Here is a 17211-nt window from a genome sequence, read left to right on the forward strand (position 1 = left end):
ATTTGTATTGGTAAACATTAGAAATAAGACATTGTTTTTAGTGGGTTTAATTTAATATTCCTGTGCCAGCAAGGGTATAATTTATAGTTAGATTAATGCTGGACAAAGATGATTGTATATGTGGGGATTTGTTAAGCTGCAACTATGTTTCTATTAAATTGGAGGACTACGGTATATGAATTTCAGTGCCGGTGAGATGTCAGGTATATTAATCAACTGTCCCAACAGGTCGATTGTATCAAACAGCATGTCTCTTCACTGTTTGCAACAGGCAAAATACTGACTATACCCAACCAGCCTGTGCTTGCAAAACTCAGAACAGTATCCAACATTAGATGCGATTCCACAATTGGACAACACTTATTAAACGATCATAATTGTGCTCAGGCTTTTACCAATTTGAGATCATCAATCAGGTTTACATTGTGGCTCACTTCTGCATGCTAGAAGCTACATGTACTCACACACAGGGCCTTGTCCTTTGCAAACAAAAAGAACATGTCCATGCATTGTGTCTTTTTCAACAGAAAAGGCTTGGGGACATCATTCCCCATAGCAATGCCTTAACAAGTGTCAACTTGCCGGATTTGAACAAAAGCTTGGCAGTTCATGGTTCCTTGGTGTGTTCTCCCTGACAACACCTCTACCAATCAAAATCTAGTAGTCAACCAATCAACATCCTTTTCTTATGCAGTATAAATTGTTCTTCCCATTTAGATTTGGTATGCTTGTGTTTTCCCTGATGAGTGCAAGATGAAAAGATTTGACAGCATGCTTCTTTTTCAGCAACAGTAGTTTTGTATTGCCAAACAACTAACTGGTAATTCATTTCTCTCTCATGTTTACCTAGCTTCCCCTCGTATGCATCTATGTTATTCATCACAATTGTTCCTTACGGTAGCAAGTTCCACGCTCTAATCACTTTCTTTTGGGTTTATCTTACGCTTTTTCTCAATACCTCAAGTTTTGCTCTCTCTCAAGTTCTTTTCATCTATCCCATCAAATTATTTCATATAATCGCAAAGACCTTTAATACATCAACCCCAACATGCTTCCCAGCTTTCTCGTTTCTAAATGAGAGCCTGTCAGTTCTAGTAGAATTCTTGTAAAGCTCTTTTGCAACAATGGAATCTGTACCCCTACCTCTATGTTCCTCTTTCATTTAGACTTTCAATTTCCAAGGTGAACGTGGACTTCTTGGGCTTCCTACCAAAATGCACCACCAAGCCAATTACAGACACAAACTGCAAGATATTCACGTCATCCTTGAGATCAACTGTACTGCACTGCCCCCAACTCTCCCCAACCAATGTGTTGGGACATAAATTTTGAAATTGTACTTCAGGTTCCAGAGTCCAAATCGTTTACATAAATTGTGAACAGCAGCCCCAATCCTTGCTAAACATCACTAAAATTTCAAAAGACGGGTAGTAACTGCCCTTAACCCCTACTCTGCTATCCGTTTTTAAACCAGCTTGCTGTCTATTTTGATACTTGTCCGACTCAACAGGCTGACCTTAATCATGAGTCTGCTATGAGGTGAAGACATGTGAATTCACACATTGTTCCCTCAGAAGTGTACAGAACAAGTTTCAAGAAAAAATTCAGAAGTCAGATAGCCCAATGATTAATAGATAAAGTTCTGTGGGTCAAGCTTCATAATGCCAAACACCAAATCAAGTCCAAAAATTAAAGAATTTTAAGAACAAGAAATTTAAAATTTTAACAGGTGCATACTTAAAAATTAGACAATTCTTATAACCAGCTATTTCAGTTGTACTTAGGGAAAACCCAGTCAAAATGTTCATTTATTCAGATCTTTTACATAAAAGTAATTTCACAGCTACATATTTTCTTTCTACAATGTGCAATATAGGTCTGTTTCTAGTTGAGCTGTAATCAGATTTAATGAGACTCTGATAAATCAAATAAAATAATTTTTCCACATGCCAATAACTATGTATGTTCCTGAATATTTAGTGTCTCTTTACCACAGAAGGGAACTAATCAAACACTCAAGAACCAGCTTTGAGAGAAAATTATTCAGATCTGGGCATTTTTGAACAGTAGCTTACTGCTGATAGACACTGAAGTTTAACAAATCCAATAATCAGGCTTTTATAAAATAAGGTTACTACAGAATTGTTTCAAAAGAAAATGTACTAAATTTAGCAACAGAATCAAACGGATTGCCTACAGGTCATTCAATTTTCAGACTAAATGATTATGGATAATTAGGACTCAATGGTCCAGTCATCAAAAAGCTCCACATACTGGGAGAAGTTAATCAAAGCTACTTCCACAACCCACTACCTCAGAAGATGCTACATTTAACATACTCAAGAAGACATCTAAAATAAAAAGATAGGTGCTAAAATTCAAACAATAGTCGTGATAAGGTACAAGAAAGTGAAAATTTATTTTAAAAGCTTGATCCCGGAGAAAAATAATGACTGAATTGATACAAACATGAATTTAATATTCTGAGCTCCTAAGATGAAGTACTTGAGGTTTTTCTATACTATTTATACTATTACAACCAAGTATAGTTTCAATTTAATTTAAGTATTAAACATTGTATCTAGTAATAAGTGTCAATCCCTGATCACTACAATAGCATCCACAGATCAAACATGCCTCAGCTCATGGAATTTGCATTTCAAATATGCAAGTAACTACAATCAAAAGCTGATACATCATCAATTCATGTCATTCTTAACCTGGAAGCTCTCAATATCCATATAAAATCAATAAGGGCAGTTTTAAACATCTTAGATCCTCAGAGTATTTGTTCCAGGCCTCAAATGACAAACTGACTTGCTTGTTATGTATCCTGCCGAGCGGCTGAACTGGGCACATACTTTGTGTACCCTGTGCAGAAGTTGAGAAAATTATTTCTCATCTTGTTACAGGACTAATGTGAGAATCCCTCAGACTTAACCCTTACTCAGTTTCTTGTCTTCATTAAATGATCTATAGAATATCAGAAGTAAAATTCTCCTTACTGATGGCTACAAAGTGATCAATTCTACTCACTGGAAAAACTGAGTCAGTTTGCATTACTTGCTGGTGGACAAAACTTGATTCTGTGTGTTTGGACTGCTGGAGTCCCTGGAAATAAACTTTTCTGGTGCTCATAATGTTTTTGGAATTCCTCTAGAGACATAATTCCCCATTTCAAGGCACTTATATATGCAATGCTCATAGCCATGGTTCATGAAAAGTTAACCCAAGACAATTCAAACCAAATATGTCGCAGATAACAAAAGTAGTGTTAAATTCAGAAATCACAAACCATAGAAAGTTCAAAAAATTTCAGAATAGGTTCATAGGCTGCAAGTAGAATAATCAGATATGCAATGGGTAAATCCAAATGTGATAGCACTAGGTAAAAGTACACAGAAATCTGTCCAGAGACAGCAAGTAATGATCATCATACATCACCTACATTTCCTTCCCATCAGGCAAGAGTCTTTGACAGAAAGACCTCAAACTACATTGCAATGGTAGGGTGAAACAAAGTGTGCGTATAGAAATAAGTGAATATAAAGTCACAAGCTAAGACAAATACCTGTGATCTCACCAGAATTAAGTGTTTGGAACAACACTAGAACTGCCATGAGAAGCAGTATCAACTGATCTTTCGTAGCCATACAAGGAGATTTGAACCATTTTTTAAAAATTCTCAGTATGTGCGGGAGGTCATTGGCAAGAGTGGCATTTATTTGCTAACCCTATTTTCTCCAAGCAGATCAATACAAGCAAGTTACTTGCTGCATCACTTCAGAGTCAGAATCTATCACTTTGGGACGGCACTGTGAACCAGACCAGGAAAGAACACCAGGTATTCCTTAAAGACATTAGTAAATCAGTTAAGCTTTTACAATAATTCAACAGCTCAATGTCACTTCCACAGTTCCAAGTAATAAATGGTTCCCAAGGTTTATTCGGAGGCCTAAACCTCTTCACTTGCCACCTTCTGAGCTGCCCAGGATTTCTCCTGAGCTCTAATCGTACCTACTGGCTCCATGGGCTTCTCTGGGGACGACAAATCACAAGGTCCAAACTGCAACCCTCAGCTGCATAAAATGATACGCAGGGGTTTTCTGAGTCCAACTACCTCAGCTTGCTAACAGCAGAACCCTCCCAGTATGGAGCCTCTTCGCCACTGTCAAACATACTCACTCCCAGCAAATATAGCTAAATTGAAACTATAGAATCTTTAGTTTCCACCCATCGCATGAGGACACAGATTTTCAGGGTTCACTGAATGCTTTTAAACAAATTTAGTTCCAACTCCCAAAACAAAACATCTCTAGACTGCATTTCATTACTAGCAGTGCATTCACCATATCTCCAGCTAACCAAAACCACCTCTGTTTTAGGGTCTTACTTTTTTAGACATTAACCCCTTAAGTCAACATTGTCCCAAACTGTTAAGTGTAAACGACTCCAAGCTCCTTTAGTTGCATTTATCCTATTTTCTACAGTTAAATGCTAATTTTTCCAGAATTAAACATCATCTCTCAAAAGTTAACACAGGACCATGAACTAGGTATTTGTCACAGGTTACAACATTTTAATTACAGGTATTTTAAAACTGAATATAAATTCTCAAACTGCCACTGAAGAGATTCTCGGAGTAGCCCTGGTTCCTGGATTACTAGTAGATTACTACTTGCTTCAATAAATAGCTGACCAAATCCCTGCCTGACGTGGAGCAATTGTATTGCTTGCTAGATTTAGATAGTGGCATTAGCTGTTAAAACTCACCCCTGTACAAAGCAAATCCATGTTTTCCACCCACACCCCAGGAGCACTTCCAAACATTTTGTCTCATTTAAAAATAAATAAATGAATCTTTGGCACATCATAATTATTACCCTGATGGCAGATAAAGACATTTTAGATAGCTATTAGCTAAATTGTTCTAAAACAGACTCTACAGCCAGCCTGTAAAAAAAACTTCACGCTCTTAGGAAAAAAACTTGAAAGTAGTAAAATGTTCTAGTGCAGATAAATATATACTAATGCAAAGCAATATCAACCAGTCAAGTTAAGATAACACCAAACAATTATATTTATAAATTTGGATAGAAAGATCACTAAGGAAGTAAGCAACTTAATCCTGCTGATTCTGATGGAAGAATTGAAGGTGGTCATGGTTCTTTTACAATAGGAAATGAGGCAGGAGATAAAATGTCCTACCAAAGCAATGCAGGCCTTCCTAACAGGAAAGCCAAACACAACGAATGCTTAAAATACGAAAGAAGAATAGAAAACTTTGCAAATACTCAGATTAGGTAGCAGATGTGGAGAGAGAAACAGAGTTAACATTTTAGCTTGATGACCGGCCAGAAACAATCCTTCCAAATATACATGGAGAAAGATGTTAAAAAATAAATGAATTTGGGCTGTCAAAGAATAACATGAAGGAATTTAAGTTTCAGTTAGGTTATAAAAACTGTGTAGTGTGTTTTCTTTAGTGCAAATTCGTTGATTTTGTGACAGATGTACAAAAGGGATGTAATCAAAGATACCTAGTCAAAAGGAGAGAAAACGAAGGTGATTGTCATTGACTTCAGGAAGCGTAAAGGAGAACATGCCCCTGTCCACATCAATGGGGACGAGTGGAAAGGGCCGAGAGCTTCAAGCTTTTAGGTGTCCAGATCACCAACCACCTGTCCTGGTCCCCCCATGACAACACTATAATTAAGAAAGCCGACCAACGCCTCTACTTTCTCAGAAGACTACGGAAATTTGGCATGTCAGCTATGACTCTCACCAATTTTTACAGATGCATCATACAAAGCATTCTTTCTGGTTCTATCACAGCTTGGTATGGCTCCTCCTCTGCCCAAGACTGCAAGGAACTACAAAAGGTTGTGAATGTAGCCCAACCCATCACGCAAACCAGTCTCCCATCCATTGACTCTGCCTACACTTCCCACTGCCTCAGCAAAGCAGCCAGCATAATTAAGGACCGCACGCATACCGAAACATTCTCACTTCCACTTTCTTCCATCAGGAAAAAGTTACAAAAGTCTGAGGCATGTACCAACCAACTCAAGAACAGCTTCTTCCCAGCTGCTGTCAGAATTTTGAATGGACTTACCTTGCATTAAGTTGATCTTTCTCTACACCCTAGCTCTGACTGTAACACTACATTCTGCACTCTCACGTTTCCTATTCTATGAATGGTGTGCTTTGTATAGCACACAAGAAACAATACTTTTCACTGTATTAGGTAACTTGAAGATATAGTAAATCAAATCAGGTAACTTGAAGATATAGTAAATGAGGTAGATTTTAAAGTGGGTCCTAAAAGGAGGTGGAGAAAGAGTTTAGGGAGGATATTAAACAGCTTACAGTGACAGGTCATAATGCAGTTAAGGAAACCCAATTTTACTGTCATTTACAGGATCTTCAATGCACATGGTTAAATTCTACAAAAATTAAAGATTAACACTAAATTTGCCTTCATAATGAGTAAAATCTCCTTTCGACAACTCAAAATGCATTTCCTATTTTCAATGTAACAGTTGTTAATGGCTTGTAGCATTGTTCATTAGCACTGGTCAGAAGCAGAACCAAAAGAATAATAAGAAACAGGAATAGATCATACAGCCCATCAAGTCTGCTCTGCTTCTGCCATTCAAAAAGACTGTAGCAGTTTTTCACCTTAATTTCACTTTCCTGGCCAATACTGATATTCCTTGTATTCTTCAGGGTCGAAAAATCTAATTATTCTGAGTCACAAGTATGCTTAACAACTAAGCATTCCTGCACATCTAAAGTAAAATATCCCAAAGATTCACAATTTTGAGTGAAAACATTTCTAGTTTAAAAGCTAATTTATTAGTGTCACAAGTAGGCTTACATGAACACAGCAATGAAATTATTGTGAAAATCCCCTAGTCGCCACACTCCAGCGCCTGTTTGGGTACACTGAGGGAAACTTTAGCATGGTCAATGCACCTAACCAGCACGTCTTTCGGGCTGTGGGAGGAAACACATGCAGACACGGGGAGAACAAATTGACTCCTCACAGACAGCGATCCAAGCCAAAAATCAAACCCAGGTCCCTGGTGCTGTGAAGCTGCAATGCTGATCACTGTGCCATGCCTTCTAATCCTTTTCCTAAATGGCTAACCCGTTATCATGGCACTCTTCCCCCTAATTCTTGATTCTCCAGCCAGGAAAACGAAGCTCTCAGCATATAACCCACCAGCCCTCTCAATCTTATACTTCATAATTAGATTAACTGCCATTCTTTTCAACTTCAGAAAACATAGGCCTACTCAATCTCCCCTATTGGTTCTAGTGAATTTTCATTGCATCCCACCTAAGACTTGTACATCCTTCCTCAGGGATGGAGACCAAAACTGGACACAATACTCAGGTGTAATCTCGCCAATACCCTGTACAATTTCAGCAAGGCTTCTTTGTTCTTGTACTCGAACTTGTTACAATAAAAGCCAACATACCATCTGCGTTCCTAATTGCTTATTGTACCTGTACGTTAACTTTTTCAATTCTCATGAAAGGTCACAGACCCAAAACATTAACCTTTGCTTCTCCAGAGACGCTGTCAGACCTAAGCATTTCCAGCATTTGCTGGTTTTTATTTCCAATTTCTAGCATCTACAGTACTTTGCTATTGTACTAACTTTGTGTAAAAAGACACCCAAATCCCTCTAAATGCCAACATTTAATAGTTTTTCATCATTCAATAAATATTCTATTTTTCTATTCCACACATTCTACTCCAACCATCACTGTGACGTTAGTGTACCTTTAAGAAGTGTTTTTAAATCATGTACGCTGCAGTTGTCAGCAAACATTTGTAGTTTGTTTTTCTCATTGTTGCCGGGCTGTCTATGGGAGTTTTTTTATTGCTGCTTAAACGGGGTTTGTTTATTTTAATTATGGGTTGTTTTATGATCCTGCATTGTTGGGAGGATGGTCACATGTTTTTGGACAGTTTTTTTCCTCTATCCAGTGAATTTAGGTTTCATTTTCTGTTTGGCTGTAGTTCGAGTTTTAGTTTTAGAAGGGGTATCAAGCTGAAAGGAAGTCTCTCTTCATCTCCCTGGTTTTGGAAATTCTGTTGGTTACCTGAAACCAGGTCTTGCTTTTCTGAAGGGGGGTATCGGCTGTTGGTGGCTTGCCTAGAGTCCCTGGTGTTTTGAGAAGCTGTTCTGACGTCAAACTGTTGAGTCTATCCAGAGAACTGCAGCCTTCATCCAAAAGATCCAAGTCCAGTATTACGTGAGCATTAGTCTTTGCTGTGTTAAACCTGTGAAAAGGGCCTTTTGTCCGTGGGATTGGTTTGATTGGAACACATTAGATATATTTGTGAAGGGTTATACATTACAGTGGTTGTTCTGTTTCTTGTTTGTAATTGATAAAAGTTCTTGCTAATTTTCTTACTATACATGTTAACTATATCCTTAAATAAACTTTGTTTGATAAAAGCTCCTTAGTGAGTCTTTGAATCATACCTGAAATAAAACATCTCATGCTTCTCCTAGCCAAATTCAAGAGGCAAAACTTATGATCCAGGTTCCATAAAGCACTTTTGAGTTTCTGACCTGAACCACAACAGTCACCTTGCCACTCAAACTATCTGTATCCATCTTCACATTGTGCCCTCTTAACAACTTGCCACCCAACTGTATCATCAGTAAACGGGGTACATTACATTTGGTCTCTCTAAGTTATTAACCTAGATTGTAAATGGCTGTGGTCCAAGCATGATCCTTGCAGCACTCCCATTAAAATAACCGGTCAACCTGAAAACAGCCATTTTATTCCTACTGTTTTTTGTGCTTTAATTAATCCACTATCCATGAGCTACCCTCAACTTCATGAGGCCTTACCTTGTGCAACAATCTCTCTTATGGCATCTTACCAAATGCCTTTTGAAGATGCAAATATTCTACATACACAGGTTTCCTTTTATCCACTCTGCTGGATACATACTCAAAAAACTCTAGTATATTTGTCAGCCAAAATTTCCCATTCATCTCTGCCTAATCAAATTATGATTTTCTAAAAATTCTGTTATCACTTCCTTTGAGTGGATTTCAGCATTTTCCAGCTTAATCTGCTCTCCTCCAGTTTTTCTCTCCCTCTGTTATTTAATAGCAATGTTACATTTGCTGCCTTCTAAAACACTGGGATTATTTTAGAATCTAGAGCATTTGGAAGATCACTAATACATCTACTCTCACTATAGCCACCCTCCTTCAGAACCCTGAAACATAGGTAGGTGGGTTCAGGGATCTGATGGATTTCAATGGCTAATTTCTTTACTAATATTAGTACTTCACTCATTAGATTCTTGGTTCCTCTCTATTTCTGGTGTCTTATGTCTTATCTATGCAAACAGACCAAATGTTTAACATTTTTGCTATTTCCTATAATCCTTCCAATCTCAGCTTGAATGAGGCCTATTGTAGATAGGCTTCTATGTCTGAGAACAATGAGAAACTTAGCCAAGTAGTGGGTGTTAGGGAGGAGGAACAAAGTGGTTGGGCACAGGGAGTCACCGGATCAAACCTAAAAGTGAGGCTGAGAGCAAAGCAAGAGTTCTAAGGGCAGGACTGAAAAGGCCAAGAAGAACTTACGAACAGTTTGGATCAGATGTCCAGAAGCACTCAGGAAAGGGTTAGATTAAACAGTGGCAGGATCACAAGGCCTGCAAAGGGAACTGTTGATAGGAACATGTCTGAAGAGTCTTACAACACTTTGGTTAATGAAGAAAGAGCATGCCCATTAATAGGTTTCAGAAAAAACCATAGCAACAATTTGAATGTTAACCTCATGTCAAAAAACTAACTTGCAGTGTGCAATATTAGATACTGCCATTACAATGTGGTTTACTGGAAGAAAGTTGCAGCACAAGCATACAGAATACATATGTAATTATGCTGCAATGTTGATTGCTGCTAGTACTGAAGCAGTGACAGTTAAATCATCTCCAAGAGCATTTACACATGATCACTAAATTTAAATGAAGTGTTTCCAGGCAATACAAGAAAATTACAATTTTACATTTCACTGTTTGCTGTTTTGCTCTGCGATGGCCTTGCTGTTTATCTGTGGCATATAAAGGACACAGTTTGGTGCCTAAGCAAGCCAAAGTGAAGCGCAGTCAAAAGTGAAAACCTATGTTTTATTTTTCTTGCAGGGCAAATAGAACTCAAAATCCTAAAACAAAATAGAACAGTTGCTTAAATGCACCTCCAAACTTTGCCAGAGGTGGCTAAGTGAACAAGCTACATTAAACAGCTAACATCAGTAGTAAATCACTAACAGTAGTAGAAGTCATCTGCTGACTGCCATTCATGCAGCCCACTCACTAGCCTAGGTTGCCCATCACTGACCTACACGGTTATATCCCACATTGCCCATAAGATCCGTCTCCTGCTTCCTCAACCCTATTCCCAATAAAATACCACAAATTCCTTTCCTAATCCTAATGTTAACTGAGACTGTTAACGGTCCTCTCTTCAGTTTGTCTTCTGTAAATCTAACATGACCACCAGTCTTCAAACAACCCTTGTGTCTACCATCCTTGCAAACCACTGCCCCATCTCCAACCTTGTGTTCCATTTCAAAGTCCTTGAAAGCTTTTGTCATCTCCCAAAATCCGTGCCCATCTTTCCTGGAACTTCACATTTCAATTGTTCAAATTGAAGTTTCCACCCTGCTTCAACACAAAACTGCTCTCAGAGTAACCCTACATCACTAACAAAGCTCAACTATAAGTCTTCATCCTGTCTGCAGCCCTTATTGCAGTTGACCTCACATCCTACTCTTCTCTACCACTGTCCAAATGGGTGGGAATGCATTCACCAGGTTAATTTTTATTTATTTGTTTGATTTATTACTGTCACCTGTTTTGGGATACAGTGAAAAGTATTGTTATCCAATTGTGGTCATTGGATTCGCTTCCTGCTCCTGCACTGTTTCCTCCAATTTCCCCTAAAGATTTATCCTTGGCCTTTTAGTTCTTATCCACTTGCTGCCACAATCCAAAAGCAATATCAAGTTTTTAGATGTACATTTACAATACTGAGCTCTACCTCACTACCACCTTTCAACTCCTCCAGTATCACTAGATTACCAAACAGCTTGTCCAACAGCCTGGATGAGCAGACATTTCCTCCAACTAAACACAGACATGAACGAACTTATTATCTTTAGTCCCTCTGGCACTGACTTTTTTCCCTCACTGTTGACGCTCCTCTCTGGTAACAGAAGCTGAACCAGAGTGTTTACACCTCGAGGTCACATCTGACCCAGAATCAGCTTCCAACAACATACTTGTGTCATCACTAAGACCACCTTTTTCCACCTCCAATACCTCAGCTCATCGGCTGCTGAAATCTTTATCCATGCCTTTATTACCTCTCGACTCGACAGGACCAATACACTCATGGTTAGCCTCTAGCATTCTACCATCCCTAAACTTGAAGTCATCCAAAACTTTGTTGTTCGTGCCCTTTTTTGGAGCAAGTCCCATTCACTCACCACCTCTATCTTCACTGACTCTCAATGCTTTATTTCAATTGCAAAAATCTCTCTTGCTTTCAATCCCCTCTCCTATTCAACCAAGCTTTTGGACACCTGCCTTAAAAAAACACCTTCGCAGGTCAGTGTCTAATTCTGCTTTACAATCTATGAAGCAACTTGGGACAATTTATTACATTAAAGGCACTGGACAAGTTACTATTGCTGAAATCAGTTTCATAACTGATTCTACATTTTAAGACTTGCGTTCAAACTTTATCCAACTTTTAAAAATCTGAATATTAACTTTTCCATAATTGATTGGTCTGGAATAGACCACTTCCTTTCAAGAAGTTGCACCTCCTAGCCAATCCAAGCACCAAAACTACAGAAACAAAGAAGACATTGTATTTATATAGTGCCTTTTAAAGAGGTTAAGCCAACAATTAATTAATTTTGAAGTGTGGGCACTGTTAGATATATAAAATGAGCCATCAATTCGTACTAAGGTCCCACAACAGCAATTAGACTGATGACTAGTTAAACTATTTTTTATAGTACAAAGAATAAATGTGGATCTAGACAATAATTTTTTTTCTAATTCTGCTATGAGATCTTTTGTAAAGTCCAAAATAATAGGTAAGTGGAGATTTAATTTAATATCTCATCTGCAACACTGCACCAGACAATGCAGAACTCCTTCAGTACTGCACATGTTCCTGGAGCTGGGTTTGAACTCATGACATTATGACTCGGGAATGAGGATTACAACTGGGTAAACTGCAATGCACACTGAATTGCGCAGATGCCTGCAGTTTTTAGCATTCTGAGCTTCAGAATACACAATTTCTCACATCAAATGATAGTGACAACAACTAGCTTAAAATAACAGAACTATTCATTTTCCTTCCAGTCAAGATAGTGACTATCCAAATCCATCTCTGTAATTTCACATCTGCCACAAATCATACAAAATGACAATTAAAAGTAATACATCTCAAACTCCTCCTTTACAGTTTTAACCTGCAACTAAAAATTAGCTCACCAACTTCATGTAATGCTTTAACAATCCAGAGTCAACCAGACACATGTACACATTCCCATTGCATTCCATGACCTAGATTATGCGCTGCCTGTACACCCCACGTATTTAATCGACCATTTACCTTCATAGTTCCTGGAGCTGCACCCAATGTCTCTTTCCTGTAGTTACATATACAGCACCTACAGTCACGGCCAGACACAGCGCCACACACATGTGCAATTAGTTGGAGTTTTTATTCAGAATCTCAATATATCCTTCATAGAAACATTGCCAAGGTAGTTTAAAATTACTCAGCAATTACCACTCTGAAGTCATTGTCAGTTCACTTTTAAAAGAAAGACTTAAAAATAGACTCAAACTACATCCCTTAAACTATTTGTTCCACTTAGAAAATGATTTCTCAAAGGGCATATTATTTCTAATATTTTCTCTAACAATAAAACAGCTGACATATCAGGGTCTTGTCTTCATTTTTAAAAATCCTCTCTGTAGGCCATTCTAATTCCATAAATCTCTGTCTTTCGCCTCCGCTTTCTATTAGCTGCATACATTATAGACATATGACTAAATGCAAGCAGTTAATAGATTTGGAATAAAATCAGCTTTCTTCATAGCAATACATATATTGTCATCTTGACAACCCTATTAGCACAATGGAAACAAAAACAGCAATTTAGATCACTGCCACATCTTATTTTTCTTCAGCTCAACTGCCAATCTTTTCCTTTCAGAAATAAACTAATTAATGGATTCCCAATCACTTCTCCACCCATCCCACCATAGAAATATTTGAAGTTTTGACCTTAGGTACACTCCTCATTTTACAATTGATTCACTTAACATTTATTAAAAATATTTTAAAACTAGAACTCATTGCATTCTTTTCAAAAGTTAAGCGGGCATTCAATCAATAACACCATATCTCAAAAGAAATAATTGTATGTGGTACAAACTGGTGCATGAAAGTTTCTGTTTACCAATACGTTGAAGCATCTATGAAGCAATATCCGAACATGCTATATTTAATGGTTCAATGTATCCCAAATTTCACTGTACAAGCCCACTGACCACTATCTTTAATTATTTAAAATGAACAGTGAAGGCCAAAATGCCGGGGTTTTTTTCAATTTCAGCCCCAGAAACCAGAATGTTGATAGAGAGAAAGTGATGTGGATACCACAATTTAATATTGAAAAAATGCAAATACATGCCACATTGTGTTACTGATTACAATTAATTCTGAAAATTCAAACTAAACTCAAGATAAAGTCCATACAAAGTCATTTCAACGTAAAATAACGTATATTAGAACCCCTCTTTTGGCCATCGAGTCTGCGCCGACTCTCCGAAAGAGCATCTTAACCAGCAACACCCCTCACCGCCCCCACAATGCATTTACCATGGCTAATGGCTAATCTACCTAAGCTATGCATATTTGGACTGTGGGAGGAAACTAGAGCACAAGGAAGAAACGCACGCAGACAGGGGGGAATGTGCAAACTCCACACAGTCACCCAAGGCTGGAATTGAACCCAGGTTCTTTGGCCAAGTGACTCTAACCTCTATGACTCTAAGTCATCAATGTAACAAACTAGAGAGTTCCTTGTTAGCCTTCTTTAGCCTAGAAAATAATTGTAACATACATTTGACATGTATCAAAATGAAGATCTGCAATCCAAATGGTTCAAAGAATTTACGCAAACAGTAACAAGTTACTCAGACCAGAACAGTTCCAAGGTCAATCCACAATTTCAGTACTGCTGGGTTATGGATATATCACCCGTGTTTTCAAATCCCTCCATGGGGTTGTCCCTCCCATGCATCAGCTGATTTTAACTGCTCGACCATTGCTGGTAATGCCTTCAGGAAGCTGGGCCCCATGCTATAGAATTGCAAACCCCAAGCCTCTCTTTTGTTTTAAGATTGTCCTCAAAAACCTCTCTCTTTAATCACCTGCCGTATCTTCTTGTGTAACACTCCTGTCAAGCACCTGGTGGCATTTTTCTATATTAGCAGTACTACATAAATGCAAGTTTGTTGTTGTTGAGTAGAAAATGACTGCACTAGCCTGACTGGAAGTTCACATCTGGATATTGGGGCAAAAACAAACTTGGGTCTGCTGTTGAACAGCCCAATCTTCACAATTCAGAAGTGACCACTTGGGCAATATTTAAGAAAACAATGATTCAACATCTGTGAAGGCTACACCTTAACAGAAATCAATATTTACAAGCGACTGCGTTGCCGTTTGGCAGGATGTAAAGTAAAGTTCACCAAATAAGGAGTAACTTCTTGACTAACTAGCTCAGTACAAAACATGAGGTGGCCTTTCTTACCATCTCCCACAGATTGACTGTTTCTCCAAGGATCCAGGCATAAACTATACCCACGCCACTAATTCCATTTCTCTAGCTCAGCCATTACTTTAGGCTTTACCAGACTGCTTAGAACTACAGCATCTATTCAGTCACAACCCATATCCAGTCCATCATCAAGACCTCCATAATACATCTCCAAACCCATTTGTCACTGAGCCTCATTGACGTATTTCACTCCTCCAGTCTTGACTATTCCAATGCTCGCTTAGCCAGCATCACAACCGCCACTTCCTCCCATTCAAACTTCCACTACCTACATCCTATTTCACATCAAGTCCCACACCACCCTTTCCTCATTGGCATGCATCAACCCATAGCCTCCAAATTACCTTCCCATTTCGCTGACGAATCCTTTCATGCGTTTGCATCTCCCCAAATGTATAAACTCCAATACTACAAAGTTCTTCAACCTCACTGTTCCTCTGATTCCATGATGTGGAGATGCCGGCGTTGGACTGGGGTAAACACAGTAAGAAGTCTCACAACACCAGGTTAAAGTCCAACAGGTTTATTTGGTAGCACAAGCCACTAGCTTTTGGAGCGCTGCTCCTTCATCAGGTCACTTCATCACCTGATGAGGGAGCAGCACTCCAAAAGCTAGTGGCTTGTGCTACCAAATAAACCTGTTGGACTTTAACCTGGTGTTGTGAGACTTCTCTGATTCCAGCCAGTCATGCTCCCTCACCTCCTTTAAAACCCAACAAAACCCATTTTTTAAAACAAATCTTCCACTGATCCTTATAATCAACCATATTATGCTTAAACTGAATCACATCAATTTCCTGGTGATTGTAACCTTTAACATACTTTCTTTACTGTACTTCAAGTAAACTCTTATTACTATAAAATCCCCTATATTACAACAGTGCCCGTGACCTGAAACTTAAATTAAAACAGGAATATGTCAATGTTGAATTCCCTATTGTGATCAATTTCTGATTTTAAACAAAGCTAACTTATTGACAAGGCTAAATTTCACCACTACTGTGACAGTCATTAAAAGTCAAAAATACAAAATGTGGTCTTGAACCATTTTTGTTCTAAAAATGGTGTTGAACAAATTAAAGTCCAAGCACAACGTCTGAAACACTCCCGAGATATAATTAACACCGATCCTTTAAATGTGAGTTAACTGCTGATTTTAATGAAGTCAAATTAGTTACGATAATTACATTAAAAATGTTTTGCCAACTTGAGAGTTTGTCTCCAACGGATTTTAGCAAGTGGCTTTCCTGCAGTCCATTTAATGACAAATGCTTGAATGCCAAAGCCTTACACGCAATAAGCACAGGAGAATATGTAACTGTCCGACTTTTAATTATATTCCGACACATGCAACTCAGAGCACCTTTCGCATGGTTTTCGGTGTCCTCCTGATTTCCTATGTCTCGCACATGCGCCCAGAGACAAATAATGCAGGCTTCAAAATACACTTTTAGTTTTTTTAAATCGCGTTGTCGATCTGAACTAGAGCGACAGAATGTGAATAAAATAAAGGAGAACCGAGGCGGCTTTAAAAAAGCCCAAAATTTGTTGAGCTACATTTTTTTTTCGTGCCAATTCATAGCGAATGTGAAAGTATCCGTTAACGAGGAAGGAGTTTGAGGGATCGCGGAGAACATCGAGTATGGCACAAACCCGGGAGCTGAAGATCTTTTAGCCATTCAGAACTTTTGAAAGGGGCGGACAATATCGGGTACAATATTTCAATTTTATTCAGGGTGGGGTAGGAAATGATGATTTAAGTCAAAGCACGCCTGCAGCAGCAGCACACGCTGTTGATGCTGCTATTCTCAAGACCAACAGCAGGGCGAAGTGGGGGGGGGGGGGGGAGGTGGGGAGTGATTATTCATCTGCCCTCATTTTATTATAATTAATATCCTGTACTTTTTCGTGTCTGCTTTATTAACTCTTCTCACGATGACTCAGGATGAAGACACTTCCCTTCCTCTCACCACTTCTCCTTCACTGACCCCTGTGTGGATTTAACTCTCTGGGATAAAGTATTTGGGATTGTGGGTGAGGAGGAAGGGGGGGGATGGAATGAAGGACAGTTTTAGGCTATCTCTCTCTCCCCACACACACACACACACAATTCAAAACTCACCAGGATCGTAGTCAGACACCACCGCCTGGTATTGGGAGCCCACTCGCATTCCTCCACCTGTAACAAGTAGTTAACATAACATCCCCGTTAAGACACATCCACAAGCCGGTGTCAGCGCGTCTCGTTAACTGACGATAATTAACTGATCTTTTGAAGGTTTT

At 38.7% G+C, this 17211-nt stretch overlaps 1 protein-coding gene across 7 annotated transcripts in view; it reads right to left on the reverse strand.

The window, feature by feature from the left end:
- The window catches only part of rcor1 (REST corepressor 1), a 132238-nt gene extending 115136 nt beyond the window's left edge, over positions 1-17102 (reverse strand). For all 7 annotated transcript variants that reach the window (XM_078234081.1, XM_078234079.1, XM_078234080.1 and 4 more), the window contains exon 1: positions 17051-17102. In XM_078234081.1, the coding sequence (XP_078090207.1) occupies positions 17051-17099 (49 nt within the window). In that variant the 5' untranslated portion in view covers positions 17100-17102. The remainder of the gene's footprint in view (positions 1-17050) is intronic.
- Positions 17103-17211: the final 109 nt, after the last annotated feature.

This window comes from Mustelus asterias, chromosome 18 (genome assembly GCF_964213995.1).
Source record: "Mustelus asterias chromosome 18, sMusAst1.hap1.1, whole genome shotgun sequence".
NCBI lineage: Eukaryota > Metazoa > Chordata > Chondrichthyes > Carcharhiniformes > Triakidae > Mustelus > Mustelus asterias.